This window comes from Peromyscus californicus, unplaced genomic scaffold (genome assembly GCF_007827085.1).
Source record: "Peromyscus californicus insignis strain IS unplaced genomic scaffold, ASM782708v3 Scaffold_20__1_contigs__length_68692818, whole genome shotgun sequence".
Lineage (NCBI taxonomy): Eukaryota > Metazoa > Chordata > Mammalia > Rodentia > Cricetidae > Peromyscus > Peromyscus californicus.
In genome coordinates this window covers 3,196,691-3,215,618 of record NW_026294503.1, presented here as the reverse complement: position 1 = coordinate 3,215,618, position 18,928 = coordinate 3,196,691, and the positions used below count along the sequence as shown (strand labels likewise).

The 18,928-nt window shown below is 41.5% G+C and overlaps 1 protein-coding gene across 5 annotated transcripts in view; it reads right to left on the bottom strand.

Moving 5' to 3' along the window:
• Vps13b (vacuolar protein sorting 13 homolog B) overlaps positions 1 to 18,928 on the bottom strand; it is a 559,226-nt gene that overhangs the window by 172,470 nt on the left and 367,828 nt on the right. For all 5 annotated transcript variants that reach the window (XM_052747609.1, XM_052747613.1, XM_052747612.1 and 2 more), the window contains one exon: positions 13,758 to 13,895. In XM_052747609.1, the coding sequence (XP_052603569.1) occupies positions 13,758 to 13,895 (138 nt within the window). The remainder of the gene's footprint in view (positions 1 to 13,757; positions 13,896 to 18,928) is intronic.

Below are 18,928 nucleotides of genomic sequence, written 5' to 3'. Positions count from 1 at the left end.
ATTTGTAAAAGAAACGCTTTTATTTGAGACAAGCAAAGCTTAGTGGAAAGCGTGCACACGGGGTGGCTGCGCAGACAGGGGATCCGAGCCCGGGCTAGGGAGGCGAGTGCACGCACAGGACTTAAAGATGCACCATCTAGCTGACTGGCTGGATAATTGTAATAAAATCTTTTTATTACTTACCTATAATGCACATTCCTCTTATTACTTGGTCATATACACTTTCTCTTGCTTAGTAATTCAAATCCTGATTTTTGTTACATTGTTCAAACAAATATATTCCTGGTGACAGTGGACAATGGAGATTGTGTAGTCAGAGGACAGACCTTGAAACCAGAAAGTTGCTGACGACAGTGAAATCCATGTGTCTTCACTGAAGATGTGACATGTAAGATCTTTGCAGCGGCAGACCTGAGTGCACCAATTAATGGCAGCACAGTGAGTGGGACTGGGTATGTTCTGTCTGCGTGCTGATGCCGGACTGGCATCCTTGGAGTCAATCAGCCCGCAGCACTCCTTGGTGCCTTCACTGTGATCTAGCACCACGACTCCTAGGGCAATTATTCAGCTATTCATTTTTGTGATGAAGCACGCACTGTCTTTTTATTTGATTCCTTGTCCTACCTCAAACCACAATACAGAAAGTATGATTAGGTGACTGCACTGGTTTTCTAACATGAGTGTATTGGACTAAACTCATCCAGTGAGCCTCTCCCCTCAGGGAAGCCTATGCAAGGGCATGACTGTTAGTTTTGATTGCCAGTCTGGGTGGAGGCCCAGTGCTATACAGCTGTGGGAACTTCCAGGAGGTGTTTCTGGGGAGGGGAGCACTGGCTGAGGCGGGAGAGGAGTGTGTGTGGAGAACTGCTCTGAATGGGAGCAGCACTATCCCATGGACTGGGGGGTCTGCCCTGGTAAGAAGGGGAATGAGGAAGTCAGCTGAATCCAGCACCCCCTTTCCTCTGCTTCCGGACTCACTGAGATGTGAGTGGGCAGCCTCCATCACCATGGACAGGAGCTGCTCCTGCGGTCACACCTGCCCTGACAGACAGACCACATGCCTGAGCGGGAGCCAAGATGAACCTCTCCCTCCTGAGGTTGTTTGTGTCAGGTACTCTGGCTCTGAGGCAAGAAAAGAAACTAGTAAGGGGCTAAATGTGTCCCATTCCAATAGTCTTGGCAGTTTCTTTGGTGCCTGTGTCTTTTGTTTGTCTTGTTGCTCTCAACAGTGACATAGATTCATCCTTAGAGAGAATGAACAGATCTTCTGCAGGGAGCCAAACACTGTTCTGAGGTAAGTTTACAGTTTAGTGAAATCTATCTTCTCAGCTGCTTGTGAAATGAGCATCACTGAGATCAGAGTGAATGCACAGGGAAGGATATGACTATCGGAGGAAACAGAACACAGACTACAATGGGGTAGTGGTAGGGGTTAGACATACACACGGGAAAAGAACAGGAAGCATGAATTCCCAGGGATTCAAAATGTCAAGAGAGGCTCCTACTGTGAAATGATGTGACAATCTGAACATCTTTAAAAAAAAAAAGTTTAAAATAATAGCATATAATACCAACAAAATGGCCATCATTGGGATGAGATAGAAAACCAATTCACTTTTGAAATGAATAAATAAGGAGAATGAATTAAGCACTTATTCTGATTTTTGATGACAGATATCACAAAGTAACCAAATAGCAGACGACTCTTTCTCTTTACAGCACATGACAGCTAAAATAAATATTTCAAGAGAAGAGCAAGAACCAGGAAACTGGTATTGACAATCTCTCAAGAATGTAGGCATCGAGGACCAGTGACTGCAAACACACAAAGATCTCTTCAGACACCGTTTGTATCCTGACAGAACAGCACAAAACTTCCGACAACACAGTCTCTCTTAAACAAGCAAACAGCAATCAGACTAAATACAAACAAATGAAACACAATTTACGTTAGGAAATGCAGAGGAAGGGACAGGGGAGCAGGGGTGAGGGAGTTCTGACTGGTGCACTGAGGGCAGTGGGGAGGAGGTCCAGACTCAGGGGACTGGCAGGAGAGGCTGACTAGAAGCAGAGGGACAGGACTGCTGAGTAGGAGTTCAGTGGCAGGGCTGCTGGGAAGCTGCCTGAGCAGGGCCTGGGGCACAGGCCCACACAGGGAGGAAGGAAGTACAGGGCAGGACCACTTCGGCACCTGAATAAAAGGAGGGTGAATCAGAGAGAACAGCAGAGTGGGGAACAGACACAGGAACAATGCCCTCAGCACTAGAAGCTGTAAAGAAATTTGAACACTGCAGAAATGGAAGAGATGAGCAAGAGGAAGGGTAAAAATGACTTCATTTGATGTGAGTGTTTCAATAGTGAAACACACTCCTCAGACAGATGGAGAAGCAGTCTGAGAATTGGAGAGTAAGTCAAGACTAAAGTGGGGCATTTAGAAGTTGCTCAAATAAAAGGGACAGCTGAGGTTAGTGTACAGAGATCAGAAGACCCAAGACTGTGGCCTGGGAAGGCGCGGGACTGGAGTAAGGGGAGAGCTGCAGAAGCACAGGTGAGGGGCTGTTCCTGTTTCTCTTCTCTTCCTCCCTAGCCTACTCCATGTTCCCAGTCACTCTCATTCTCCTTCACAGGGGAATAAACTCTGACAGAATTAAGCTCCATGAGACAGTGAGAAAGTGTAAACAACTGCCCTTTACTATGTCACAGATGCTCGCTACTACCTCACACCCCAGAGCAGCATTTGCAACCACGGGGTCCTGTTGCTGAGCGAAGTAGCAGAGATGTGAGCTCTCCTAGAGGTATCACTGTCGGCCCTGCAGAGAGGACGTAGGTTCCTTCCCTCTAACTGCACTGCTGATTCCATGAAGAACAACCGTTACTAAAAGCAATTTCCTGAAATAAAAAGCTAAAAGGTTCATTTAAAAATCATTTTGCTTCTTCATGTACACATGCATAATTTGGTTAACCCTTCCCCTACCTTATCCCTGTCACCCACTATCTGCTTGACCCTTTCTGACCCCAGTATCCCCCTCTCCACTTCCTCACTTATAATCTATTAGCCCCTTTGGAAAATGCATTGCCAACCCAAGTAAAAATTGTAACAAAAGGAAAGAGTAGTCCGGCCGTGGTGGCGCACGCATTTAATCCCAGCACTCGGGAGGCAGAGGCAGGTGGATCTCTGTGAGTTCGAGGCCAGTCTGGGCTACAGAGTGAGTTCCAGGAAAGGCACAAAACCACACAGAGAAACTCTGTCTTGAAAAACAAAACAAAACAAAACAAAAAACAAACAAACAAAAAAAGGAGAGAGTACAACAGATGTGATACGAAAGAATTGGGAAAAGCAAAACTGAGAACTAAGTGGGAGGGATTGGGGGACAGGAGAAATGTAAGGTAGGGAGTAGACTAACCAAGGTCAAGGACGAATGAAGAACACAAGCTACTAACTAATAAGCTAATCAAGTCATGCTCTTTAAAATTGGAGTTTGAGTAAAGGTTCTCTCATGGGTGAACACTATTGTTCCTAAAAGACATGGGTTTGTAAATGAAAATCTCATGCCACACACAGGTTACCCTCCTTATCCCATACAAGACAAACTATTGGCACTGCTCTTTGGTGCCCATCATAACTAGATAGTAAGACCCTACTTCCAGAAGCACCCAATACTTCTGTTGCAGGACATAGAACAATCAAAGTAAACTGACCAGAAAACTCTATCCCTGCAGGTTAGCTTTCAGACAGCTAGAAAGTGCTCTCTGGGTTGCTGGGAAAGAAAAGACATCAGTAGTCCTACCCGGCCGGACTCTACAGACTGCAACAACGACAATAAGCAAGGTGTGCACTGGTACAGCAGTCAAAAGACTATTTATGGGAGCAATAAACTCTCTCCTGATTGGATCTGAGCTCTGCTCTACAGCTTACGGGAACAATAAACTCTCTCCTGATTGGATCTGAGGTCTGCTCTACAGGAGGGAATTCATGCCTGGTTCTACAAACACGGTCAAAACCCATGGCTAGGGAAGTCATAGGCCCTAAGGGAGAACTTATTCATGTTGTTTTGCTAAATGGCCATGTAATCAAACTCCCCCAATAAATATTTATTTATATCTACAGATTTGTGCTGCTCTCAACTTGGTTAGGAAACTTTTTCCCGAAGAGGGTAGTGGTTAATGCAGAGAAGCATTGCTGTTCAACATGCTGAAAATAAGCCACTGTGAGTGCTCAGCCATGGCTGGAGCATCTACCAAACCTTGCCCCCAGGCTCAAGGACATAAGAAAGGAGGGGTGAAAGGAGTGGAAGAGTGGGAGGATGGGGAGAAGTGCTGTGAAACACTGGCCTCTAGACACGGCTGCTGCCCACAGGGACTTACTGCAGTTTTATTCTCCACATGACTTATCTGCATGAGCAGTAAACGTGATGTTGAGCTGCCAGTCAGTAAATGGACCAAGGACTTGAAAGCAGGAAAGGTGTTCATCATTTTACCCCTAGTTTTTCAACTAGAATTCACAGTTTTAAAAGAAGTGTCAAAAGTGGATAATAAACTTACCTACACAGCATCTCTACATCATCAAGAGAGTGACAATTCCAGCATGCAATGGGGAGAGGCTCCCAATGCCAAGAAGTGAATAGCAGTTGACAGTTTCTGGAAGAGTCACTTTTCTTCTGGGGGAAACACTGGTAGGGTGCCCACACCCCTGTGGATGACCTCAACCACGCACATATGGGCAGCACTAATTAGACTTAGCAGGTTGTTAAAATAAAAAAGACAAAGTTGGGAACAAGATATGTTGGGGGGTGGTAATAGGGAGGGATATGAATAGGATACATTGCATATATGTATATAATTTTAAAAAAGGAATGTCTCTTATTAAAAATCACCCATTTTCAAAGATACGGTGGTTCACACCATTAATCTCAGCACTTGGGAGGCAGAGGCAGGCAGATTCCTGTGATTTCAAGGCCAACCTGGTCTACAGAGTGAGCTCCAGTTAGCAGGGCTACATAGTGAGACTCTGCATCAAACAAATGAAAAACCCCAAGTACTATCCACTTTTGACACTTCTTTTAAAACTGTGAATTCTAGTTGAAAAACTAGGGGTAAAATGATGAACACCTTTCCTGCTTTCAAGTCCTTGGTCCATTTACTGACTAGCAGCTCAACATCACATTTACTGCTCATGCAGATAAGTCATGTGGAGAATAAACCATGTAATATGCTGACAATGGAAATTGGAAAGTTAAGGTTCTTAGGGATTTATTAACTGGGTTATGCTTCTTAGATGTACATGTGAGCACTACAGTGGGAGTCACTGGATCAAACCAGAGCCAGGACTCCAGAGACTGAGGAAGGGCCTTCTCAAGTAACGACAAGGGCAACGTCAAGAAGGAGAAATTGCCGGGCGGTGGTGGCGCACGCCTTTAATCCCAGCACTCGGGAGGCAGAGGCAGGAGGATCTCTGTGAGTTCAAGGCCAGCCTGGGCTACAGAGTGAGTTCCAGGAAAGGCACAAAGCTACACAGAGAAACCCTGTCTCGAAAAACAACAAAAAAAAGAAGAAGAAGAAGAAGAAGAAGAAGAAGAAGAAGAAGAAGAAGAAGAAGAAGAAGAAGAAGAAGAAGAAATTAAGTAGACTTCAGATCTGTTTTTCTTTTCACTTTGGTTCTTCTTGCCTTTATAAATTACACCATTAACACCCTCCCCCACCACCAAAACATGATCAGTAAGATGGCTCAGTGGATGAAGATGTCCCCACCACAAATGATGGCCTTATTTTGGTCCCTGGAACCAACATGTTGGAAAAAGAGAAGTGACTTCTGCAAGTTGTCATCTGATTGATGCTTTATACTTGCCATGCTGTGTGGCAGTGTATGCACACACAATAAATCCATGAATAATGCTACAGTCATAGGCTCTTTTTTCTTTTTCTTTATAAAATGTTATTTTATAAAGAATTTCTTCAGAAATCCCTCTTCCCCACCTCTGACATATGGAACTTACTATATAGCTGAGGATGATCTTGAACTCCTGATTCTTCGGCCTCCACTTCTCAGTGCCAGAATGACAGGAGTGTATCACCATATTTGGCTTTTCTTCAGATATCTTACATACATCCCCACATCAATAAAGTTTAAAATTACACTGAATTCTCATTGAGTAATGGATTTAGTAACAGCAGAACCTAAGAGCAGAGTTCCACCAAGAAAAACTAAAACATAGTACACACATATTTACACACACACACACACACACACACACACACACACACACACGCGCACACACACATACACACACATATTTAAACATACATACACACACAATTTAAACTTTAAAATCTCAACTTTACATCCATATAAAAATCCATCTGAATGGTGTGTCACTGTACCTAGGGGATTTTTCATTACTTTACAGAACAAGTATACATGTTAATTCAAATCAAATAGGTCTGCAGAAGTGAAAGAGTTGAGGATGTTTAGGAAATTTTTAAAACAGCAACTAAAATCATTATAACCAGTGAAACCACAGTGTACCAGAAGACAGATTAGAAACAGGATTATGATTTTTGGCTGTTAGCCTAGAAAGGACAATCATGCTACAATCCACAGACCCAAAGAGGCTAAATAAGAAGATGATGGCTGGCAGGGGTGGGGTGGGGCACACATGGATCTTCCTGGGAGGAAAAATGGAGTAGATTTTACGAGTGGACTTGGGGTGGGTGGGATGAGAACAGGAGATATCTGGTGTGTGTGGGACACTGGGGGGAAGAGTACTGAAGAGATCACTGGAACTGGGGGGCAAACCTAGCAAAGCGGAAACTCCCTCCAATCTGTGAGGGTGACCCTAGTGAAGACTCCTAGTAATAGGAGATTTGGAGCCTGAACTGGCCATCTCCTAACCAGGCAAGACTTCCAGTGGAGGGACTGGGATACTTACCCAGCCACAAAATCTTGGACCTACAATTTGTCCTGCCTCCAAGACATGCTGGGGCAGTGGTGGCACAGAACTTGAGGGTGGAGCCAACCAATGACTGGTCCAACTTGAGCCCATGCCATTAGAGGGAGCCCATACTGACAATGCCCGGGGGGCCAGGAGTCAGAGGCTGGACAGCCCAGAAACTTGGGATAGAACCAAACAGGACTGGCAAAAAAAAAAAAAAAAAAAAAAAAAAAAAAAATCAACCCAATGATTCCTAATGATACTCTGCTATGCTCATAGATGGGTCCCCTAGCCCAATCATCATCAGAGAAGCTTCACCCCAGCAACTGATGGAAACAGATACAGAGACCCACAGCCATTAGGCAGAGCTCAGGGAATCCTGCAGAAGGGCGGAGGGGGGGGGGGAGTATTCTAGGAGTCAGAGGGATCAAAGACATGGAACACAACCCATGGAATCAACTAAGCAGGGCTCAAAGGGGCTCAGGGAGACTTGAGGTAGTCATGGAACCTGCATGGGTCTGTGCAAGGTCCTCTGCATACACGCTATGGTTGTGTAGGAATGTTTGTTGTAGAAATGTAGCAGAGTCACTGTATCCAGGGTAGACATTAGAACAAACAGCTGCTTTCTAGAAGTACTTTGACCGTCCTTGAAGAATCCTTGTGAAAAACAGTGACTGTTTTGCTGAAGGGGCTTTGCAGCCATCCCATGACTGGTCAGAAGACGCCTCAGGCCAACTGAGGCTCCTGTACTATTGTGTACTGCACACGACCCATAATAAAGGACTAGAGTCATGAGGGCATGTGATGCTCTCCTTCAGTAAGACATGCAAATTAGACTAAGGACCTTTTGTGTATCAATTAATAAATGCGCCTTTGTATGGATGTTGGGGGTTCAGTCCATCAGACAGGCTGGACCTTCCTGCTGCCACATAGACCTTGAAATTTCATCTTGGAGCACCTTCTTTCTTCAACCAACCCGTGCAACACAGAACACCCCAACAAATGCTCGTGTGGGACTAACAGTGGGAGCAGGAGTGTCTCTGAATTTTTCGCCTGTCCTTGGGACCTTTTCCCCGCTACTGGGTTGCCTTGTCCAGCCTTGATACGAGGGTTTATGCCTAGTCTTACTTACATCTTATAATGCCATGTTTGACTGACATCCCTGGGAGGTCTGTTCTTTTCTGAAGGGAAGTGGAGGAGAAGTGGATCTGGAGGAAAGGGGGAGGGGGCTGGGATGAGCAGCAGAGGGGAAATTGTGATCGGAATGTAATGTATGAGAGAATAAAAAAAAGAAAAAGGATTATGAACAAGTAAAGGAAAGCAGATTATATACAATTATACACACACACACACACACACACACACATATATATATATTTTTATATATATATATATATATATATATAGAGAGAGAGAGAGAGAGAGAGAGATGAAAGCAATCCAAAACTAAAAAGGAATGAGAAAAACTGAAAACTAGATGAGAAAATGAATGAACATGTTATACAGGGAAGGACTCATCAAGAGGCTCCTTTAGAAGAAAAGGCCTTAGTAGCCTTTTTAATCCACAGTCCAAGCCCAGCCTCAGTAGTTTCAACTACAATGTAATGTATGATAGATGGAAAGAAAGGCAACCACTCAGAACCTGTGTTGGATATAATCTCATTACTTCAATAACAGGACGGATGAGGCAGACTAATCATTATTTCATAATAAACCAGGAACGACTCAGGAACGATAGCCTATTTTGACACTTTTGTTCTCTGTGGTCATTTAAATGTCACTTGATGGCTAAAGTGACGGTGATTCAGAAATTTTTCTGCAAAAGATCAGTGGGAAAAAAAAAATCCCAGGGAGCCACATGTCTTTACAAATGACCTGGAGTTAATTAGAAAAGGCTGCGTCCTTACCAGTTCTGCTCACGCGTCAGCTCTGATTAAATTAAAAAGAAAAAGTCCTTTCACAGTTAAGAACGGCCATGGTTAGCAAAACTTTGAACTGGGCTCAAGTAAGCGCATTCCTACATTTCTGTATGATGTCATAGTGAACACTCCACAGCTGAATTTGAGTTTGCAAGAAGTATGAGTGGCTTTTCAGTATAAGAAATATCTGCTCTAACACTAATTTTTTTCTGTGTAGGCTAACTGTCCAGGGAACAGGTGGCCCTGCTTTCAATTACAGGGGCTAGCATGCCAGTGTGAGGCCTGGATTAGTTCACCTTCTCCCGGGGAATTTTCCTCGGTTGGGAATGGATTTATTATGGCTTCACACATGGACTAGAGCTCATGTCAGCTGAGGGCAGTGACACATCATACGATTCAAATTAACCTGCTGTGGACTGTTCCGCGGGGCTTAGATTGTGTATTAAAATGACGACATTTTAAAAACAGGTTGAAAGAAACCAGGATAGCTGAACTGCAATGGTTCCAATTTGTTCCAACTAATCTTTCACCTGCTGGAAATACCGTTCCAGGGTTTGTGGTAGCTGCTGCTTTGTGGGTTTCTCCAAGCCACTGACCTCACTAATGGGCACTGTTTGCCTCTGAGGAAGGAGGTGAAACTTGGAGGGCGTTAGAGGAGCTTATGATATGGGGGTTATATACGTCAGCTGTCCAAGGTACTATGTAAAGAACACACACACACACACACACACACACACACACACACACACACACACAGGGTCATTTTAAGCAACTTAAATGCATTTGTGCTACCTTGTTGAGAGAAACTGAGGCTAGAAATGGATCTGAAAGGCTAAATCTGAGTGTAACTACATTCATATCCTTTGAGGGAACTTGAAGGGTAGGCACTTACAGTTTCCCTCTACATTTCATGATCCCAGTTTTTATTGTTACTGTAACCTAACCTAGAGAACAAGCAAAAAGGAAATAAAAATACATAGTTTAGAGATGTAACAGGAAGACATTCTTTGGTAATGAATCATGTGCACACAGATTTTAAAAACTAATTGCTGAAAGATTTGAATGCTAACACTGATGCTGCCAATAAGATCAGAAGTGCCATTTGCTACACTTTGTGTTGTCTGTACTGTTTCTTTCAAAGCAGAGCAATGGTGGTGGAGGACAATCTGAACGGCGGCAGGTGTCCAGTCCTAGCACAAGGAACAGTCCTCTTACAGGTCTACTACCTAACAACAGTAACACAAAATAAAAAACAAATGGAAACCCTAGGAATTTTTTTGAGTTGCTAATATGAATAACACAATATATTCTTTATATGTGAACAGATTTTTAACATGCCTTGTGCTTCCCGTTTAATTAATCCTACTTTTGCTACAGCTTTTGTGAAGTCTTAAATATAATGGAACAACGTGGCAAACCAGTAAGAGAAATGGAATAGTTCAGTGGATTACTACCTACAGGGTGCTGGGACTGACATTGTTTACTGTAAGAAAGATTTTGTCTCACTAGTTGTTAGGCTAGTGTTTTAGAAGGCAGGTCACAGAGCTGACATACTATTTCACCTAATATTCCCTTAATACAAAATAAACAAATAAATGAATGTATTTTTGATAAAAATGTTTAGGGTTAGAAGAAGTTAAACAACATTCAATGTTTTCATAATAAAATAAGCATTCTAACCCCTGCTCCTCTTCCTCTGTACCACTCTCTCCTCTACCACAAATGTCTAGCCTGGCTCAACTGTGATTGGTGCCTTTGGAAAACCATTACTTATGAAGGGAAATAATGTGTGCTTACACAGAAGTCTAAAAGGAATTTTAATAAGGCATATAAAAGTTCCCAGGCCGTAGCAAAGACACTTACTACCAAGCTTGACAACTTGAGTTCCATCACTAAGATCAAAACCAACTCGTGCATGTTGTCTGGTGACCCCCCAAGTGACCCACCAGACACTGTGTGGCACACACAGACACACAAATAAATGTAAAACAAAACAAAACAAAACCCACTTTGCTACAAATGGTACAATGTCTAGACTAGAAGCATTCACCTCACCTGGAGTGTAGTAGAGACAGACTTCAGCAACATACCCACTACAACACCATTTGTACAGCTGCATCAGGTACAAATTCAAACTTAAGAAATACAGTTAGAGAATAATTACATTAATTAAATATCTTAAAAGTTTGAATTTCCAAATATATTTTTGCTAATTTCTTTAACTATGAAATCAGAAACGATATATAACCATTTCCAAAATTTGAAAGTACCTTAAGAAAAACATAAGTATAAATGCTTTAAAACCATTTGCTATGCTTATGTTTTTACTATGTTGTCATATTAAATGCTAGAATTATGAACATGTAACTATTCACTCATACACTGGCATTTCTCTTCAAATAAATTTATCTGGTTGTCTTGCAAATACGGTGCTCAATTTATCACTGACTTAAAGATCCCACCCTTCTAACAAACAAATCAATAATCTGAACTGTAAGATAACTTCCTAGCCAAACTGAAAGACTGCCTTGTTGTGGGACATTTGTACACTGTGTGAAGAAGTATTGCTGTGATTGGTGTAATAAAAAGCAGAACAGCCAATAGATAAGCAGGAGGGATAGGCAGGATTGCCCAGGAGAGAAAGGAAGAGGAGGAGAATGTAGGTGCATGGCAGATGTCAGGAGATACAGAGAGGAAACAGGAGGTGAAAGATGAAAGGGAGGTAACGCCATGTGGTAGATTAATACAAATATGGGTGAATTTAAGTTACAGGAGCTAGTGGGACAAGCCTAAGCTAAGGCCGAGTTTTCCTCATTAATAATAAGTTTCTGTGTCATTACTTGGGAGCTGGCTGGTGAGACAGAGAAAGACTCGTTCCATTGCCAAAAAACAAACAAACAAAGAAACAACAACAAAAAAACCCTAAGCCTAAATGAAAAGTAACAAGTAACTCCCAATTCCTGATTCTCCTCCAGCAGCTGACTGCATGTTCCACTCTGTTCTACCATATCCAGTGTTACAGGGGAACAGCCCTGTAACCGGGATACCCTGCAACTGATGGAGTGAGGGACGCATGCACCACAGGTCAACGGCAGATGGAGTGAGGGACGCATGCACCACAGGTCAACGGCAGATGGAGTGAGGGACGCATGCACCACAGGTCAACGGCAGATGGAGTGAGGGACACATGCACCACAGGTCAACGGCAGATGGAGTGAGGGATGCATGCACCACAGGTCAACAGCAGATGGAGTGAGGGATGCTTGCACCACAGGTCAATGGCAGTGTTCTTTTCTTTCTCATTAGTGGGATATAAATTGTTACTTTTTCCCTACAATTGATTATATCCAATATTTCTTATGCACTAGGAAGTGGGATCCACACTCTTCCCATCTGCTATCCCATTCCCTAAGATCACATGTGTATATTTGCTATGAACAGAACCAGTTCTTTCTATCTTCCTTTTTTTTTCTTTTTTTTTTTTTTTTTTTGGTTTTTTCGAGACAGAGTTTCTCTGTGTGTAGTTTTAGTGCCTGTCCTGGATCTTGTTCTGTAGACCAGGCTGGCCTCGAACTCACAGAGATCCGCCTGGCTCTGCTTCCCCAAGTGCTGGGATTAAAGGCGTGCGCCACCACTGCCCGGCTAGAACCAGTTCTTCACACTAGCCCTGGAGACACATGCTGCAGAACCAGAGCAGTGAAGATCAGCACAGGCAGTTCCAGGTCTACTCAGTCCAGGCATCAGGACTGGCTTTTTTTTTTTTTTTTTCCTTTTAAGATAGGTTTTCTCTGTTAGCCTTGGCTATCCTGGAACTCCCTCTTTAGACCAGGCTGCCTCGAACTCAGAGATTCACTTGTCTCTGCCTCCTAAGTGCTGAGATTTAAAGGTGTGCGCCACCATTGCTAGGCAGGACTGATCTTCTTATCTGCCTACCATTATACAGAAATGACTGACAGGCCACAGCATACACATTCAGCATGGTCCACACAGGGATAGTATCTCTCCTCAAAACTCCTACCTTTTAGTTGTTACTGGAGATTCTGGGACAGTCTAATGTCCCTGTTTTAAATTTCTTATGAAGAAACCAATATTCATTTGAGTACTAATACATTCGAAGTCCTTTAAGTATACCAAACACGAAACTAAATACAGTCAGTTCTAGTAAGCAAACAGTGAAGATCACACCAAGGAGGTGAAAACAGGAGGGGGAGATAAAGGGGAGCCTGTAAGAGGAGAGAGGGAAGGAAACTCCGACCTAGCCATGCTAATCAGCATCATCCACACAAGGATCAACTCTTCAGAGTCACAGAAACCTACCGTTTGAACAGCTCATCTATCCCTGTGACATCAGCTAGTGTTCTTCATGTTCGTTCAGTCTTAGTCTCCTTATTCAAAGACTAGGAGAAGAGCAGTAACTGCCCCTTGGCTCTTTAGACCTGTGTGAAGACTTGATATTAAGCTATCTATCTAAATCCAAATACTTACTGCCTCTCAAAACCCTTCTTTATGTATTTGAAATAAGTATGCTCATCTATGCATGATCCCTTATAATATATGGAATCATGGAACTCATCCATCATACATACTATTTTCTTCATATGTAGTAAGAAAACTGAGGAACAGAAAATTGCATCAATTCCTTTAGAAGCACATGATTAAGAGAAAAAGCAGCAATAAAATACAAGGTTTCAGCTTCCAGGCAACTATGATTGACGGGTGGGAACCTCCTGCCAGTAAGGACGAAGGTGGTACTCAAATTCATGTTTGCTTTGGGATCTTTAGGATGGGCAGCCTAAAGAGAGCATACTTCTGGCAAACAAGCTAGCTATTCACTGTCCACTGACAGACCTGAGGGTGTTTGTCTATCTTCACACAGGAAATAAAGTATACTTGATTATGACTTCCATACCTGGTCCATTAAGAAAGTCTTTAATTTGTAGTGTAACAAGGGAAGGTGGAATCCCACTTTTACTGTCTGTTTCTCCAGGCACCGTCTGCAGCCACACAGTGTTATAGTCAAGGGCTTCCGGCAGGGTCTTCCCAGGATCTAAGGGACAAAATTGAAGGGAAACACACTGATCAAACCACAAACATCTCAGTTTGGTGCATGAATTTGGGTGGACAAATAAGATCAAAGTATGGCTAAACCATTTTATGTAAACTTCCGTATTTCCTTTATTTGCATACATATGGTGTGTGTATATAAATATATATATGTATGTCTAAAACAGATAAACTAAGTATACAAGGTAGGGATAACACCAGAACTAGACCAAAATAATTTCCAATTTTAAGTCACAGTGTCTGTGTGAAGGTAAAGACTGCACGCTGATGACTGGATTCTACTTCACACACAATGCTGGAAACAAAGGGGAAATATGGCTTGTCATCTTACAAAAGAGGCTCATACATGTTCAAAAGATGCAGTGGGTTGAACTACTCAGGGGTTAATTTGATCTGTTTCAGAGTTTTCCTGACAGCACAACCACTTTTTATGGCTAAGCTTTTGAAGTTGCAGTCGGTAGCCTTCCCCAAACCCATTTTCCCATGATGATAAAGTTTGATCAGCCTTTTACTAGTTCTAATTATGACTACAACTTTAGACTCTATTTTGACATTTTCCATTTTATATGATGTATTTCAATTTTTTTCTGTTTAGCATTACATATCCTTTAGGAATATATTTTGGATACTGGTAATGCCAAAGAACTTGCTTTTAAAGACTTGGAAATGCATAGTTTTTTTTTTTTTATTTAGATAGCTCTTTAAATAAAAATGACTGTTGTATGTTGGCATATAATATAATAGGCTTTAAAAAGTCTTTTCAATATCCAGTTTTCCTTCATTTCACTACTGCTTTATTCTGTGTTTCAATGTCCTTTGAACGCCATTTTTATAGAGATGTTCTTGCCATAGAACCCATCTATCCCATTTTCAGCCTATCTGAAATGTGTTATTAAAGCATTATTTATTTTAGGCTTTATTGATTGGCTTGCTTTCAAGAATAGCATTTACATATAGTATACTATATTCAACATATGGTTATATAGTATTACTGTCATATGTGAACCGGGCATATAAATTCTGCCTTGGAATTTGTGTTTCTTGACCTTATCATGTGATCCTTATGAAAACTGGCACATATGAACCTTTATGTTATTTCAAAGAAAATCCTGAAAGCGATTGATTGTGACGTTCAATATATGTGGTAAAGATCAAACACTAAGCTAGTGCATGCTTCCCTTTTACGGCTGTTAAATTTAAAGCAGGGGAAATATGAAGAGTAGTCCCATTACACAGGAACAATACACTATTCTCTCTTTCAAATACAACAGTCATTCTGGGGAAAGCATGGTAACTTCTTGTTGCTGGACTCAACTCAACTTGAGTTGACTCAACTCAGTGTGCAAGAGCTGTGCAACTTCTCAGCATCGAGTGTCTCTTCTCAAGGTATCACCTATCTACACATCATCAAAAGTGATCCCATCAAGTAAATACTTCCTGTTAGATCTATATAAGGAGACATTTTTCACCTGGAAGAGGAAATAATCAAGCAGTAAATATGATGAGGATCTAACAGATTAAACGTAATGACAATCAATAGAAATCCATTAAATTAGTGCAGAAACACTAACATGACGTATAGAACACTGGCAAGGAAGACTCACACAACTCACAGGAAGTACAATTTGCAGGAAGCTGGAAATTTATTGTACTTATGGCATCTAAAAACTACAGACCACTTTCTATACTTTCTAGAGGTAAGGATTCTGAGCAGGCTGTGGGACTGTAAGTACATTAACTGATACACATCAATCACAATCCAAACTAGAGAATATAAAGACTGACACTGACTAAGAAATCATGAAAAAAAAAAAGTGTCTGGAAAGTAAGCAGACAGTATGAGTACCACTGAACAGAACCATTGAGAATGGTATAGAAACATTAATGGGTATCAGATCTCAGCATCATTAAATAGAAATCTTCACAGAACAAGCTGGACCAACACTAAGACAATCAGCAACACTTATTTTGGTGGTTTGGGAGGGGACATCAACTGTCCTCTAATACTGGAGGCCCTTCTGGAGGTTTTTATATGTGTAATAATTGGAGATAGCAAACTAACTTTAGAAATTAGTCCCCCTGAATAGATACATGCACATGCATTCACACTTACTGAACATCTATTTCCCATTTTCCTACAGGGTTCCTTTTCTTACTGACTTCTAGGAACTGATTGTTTGCTCTTAGTATGCTAGATGTCTTTCAACTGCATTCTAATGCTCTGTGCATGCAGACATCATTTAACAGATAAAGAAAAAAGATATACTTTCAAAAACTTATTTTTAGGTAATTATGAATCTATTCCTAGCGTTTTGGGGAAACATGTTTTGCTTTTCTTCTTAAATTTTCACTATTTAATTCTTCAGGAGAGTACATAAGATAAACATGAAAATCTACTCACCTTTACTGTTCACCAGGGATATACAAGTTAAAATGAGGAATCAAATTTTCATTAAGTGAAACAGATACAAGATCATTATGTTAAGTGTGGGTGGTGGAGAAGAAATGGTTACTCCCATATGTGGTATATATGACTGAACATGCAGTGTTTCTGCATAGACAGGGCAGAGACCAGATAACTTTTCATTAAAATTCTAAATGTCCATGCCCTTGGAACCAGAAATGACATCTGCAAACCTCTACAGTTTTACAGAAACACTTAAAAACACATAGATTAATGTTCAAAGAAGTTGACTTCAGAATAATTTGAACCAATCAAAATTCAGGGAAAAAATATCCACCTGAAGAAGAGAACAGTAATTGTGACAGCACTGCGAACGCTGCGTGGACGGCTACGCCCTGACGACAAGAGCTCACGTCACCCTCTACTATAGAAGACCTCAACACATATTGTTTAGTTAATAAAACAAACAAAGCGGAAATCGGATTTAGTAAATACAAATATGACCCCCTTTCCACACACGAATATACATTTATTTATTCATTCATTCATTTTTGAGACATGGTCATAGCTTGGATTGTCCAAGAACTATGTAGACCAGACTGATCTGATCCACACCTGTTTGCCTCCTGACTGCTGGGATTAAAGGCGGACACCATAACACCTGGCCATTTTTTTTTTAAGTACTAGAACACCATTCTTGAGACAAGCTTAAGCACATGCTGATATATGGAACTGTAAGTTATTCGGGATGGAGGATAAAATAGAACTCTTAAAGAATTTCGGAAGGTAATAGGAATGGGAATGGAAAGCTAATTCTGAAAATGTGTCTGCGTGTTTTCCAGGTTGGTAAGGTGTTGTGCAGGTGCCTCATAGGACAGAAGATGGAGGGTCTGGCTACCTTGAGCTCTGGCAAGAAATCAGTTCTGGGGCAATTACAGGGCTCTGACTAGGCAGGGGAGACAGTAAACCAACTGGGAAGAATCAAAGCAGAGCCAGAACCAGGAATTAAGGCAACTATAAACGCCTAGGAAATCTAGCCAAGGAAACCAGCACTTGGAGGGCTACTTCTTAACAAAGTATTTGGATAACTGGGTTTTAAAGTGTATATGGACTTAAAAGGTTGACAGAATAATTGAACTTAGAAACATCCAAAATATGTGAGTTCAGAGCTGATGGTTACTGAATGCAGGACAGGACTTGTATGTTAATCTCTAGTTTACCCTACTGATAGGCAGTCCTGGTGGCTGCTGAAGCAGTGGTGGTAAAAAGGTGTGTGAGAATGCTCGAGGACTGTCTCACTTCCAACACCGCTGCATGCTCTAGTGACCATACAATGAAAAAGACGATGTTAGTGAGTGCTCCTGAATGCTATCTTCAATTTAATTTCTCCTAGGTATCATCATCAGGACCAGACAATGGGATGTGCACTATATATTCTTCCAGGCCCTATACCTGAGAAAGCACCAGATAAACTGAGATTAAAGGAGCTTGTAAAGATTGTATACATGAAGTGACAGCGACAGCTGTTTCATATTGGATGCTCCTCCAGGCTTTTCACATGTAGTAAGCACTTATTTAAGTATTGGAAGCTCTCAAAGAGGATAAACTGCCGGTGTGGATGAGTGCAGTTAACTTAACTTCTTGTTTCTAAGCCTAAGAAACTAGGGCAAGTTTTTTGTTTTTTTTTTTCCTTAAATGAGAAACCAGGGGTGGGAAATGGGACAGAAAAAGTGATCAACTGCTCATAACCATACATTTTATTCAAAGTGAGAAAGTCAGGTCAGAGAGTTAGCGACAAGGCTGTAATACTTTCTTTTAGGAAGCCTTGCAAAAGAAAATAATCTATCACACTAAAGTACCCAAAGAGAACAATCCAGAAAGCCTCCTTTCAGTGTCTATGGAAGTCTTTACAAAAGCTAATCCCAGGATAGTCAAAACCATGGCTTTCAGAAGGATGATCATGGAGGCATATCTGCTGATAGATGGCTTTGCTCCACTTTGGAGAAACAGCCATTTCATTTAGCTGCTCGGGAATGCTTCCACTAAACCCGGGATAGTCATCTTGGAAAGTGCTGCTGTTATTTTTAATTCCTAACAGATAGTCACAGTAAGTGTATCATTTGGACTGTACAAAATGCAACATAATTCAGAACAGACAATTCAAATTAGGTGCAGAGATAAATATCCAAAAGTCCTTTGAAATTTCCTATTTACCACAAAATGTTTGTCAAGTTCACATAAACAGTGAAATAATAATTAATAATAAGAATATTAATGATTCTTCTTTTTTCCACCAGAGGATGGAAGGTGTGTCTCTGTTATAAAAAGTTGAATTTTTATTTAGGTACTAAAGGGAGACATATTTCCTTTTGCCACAGATCTCAGTGTCGTTTCCTTCTTTGAGAGTGACATGGCAGTGACCAGATGATGAGGCCCAGGTACTGTCCAGTAGGTTCTTCTAAATGCTTATTCCCACAACAGAGACAAAAACATAATACTTACATTCATTTGTTCCCACCATAGAGACAAAAACGCATCCTTCCATTCATTTGTTTATTCAATCATTCATTCATGTGTGTGTGCGCATGCCGGTAGAGGCAAGGCGGCACTGG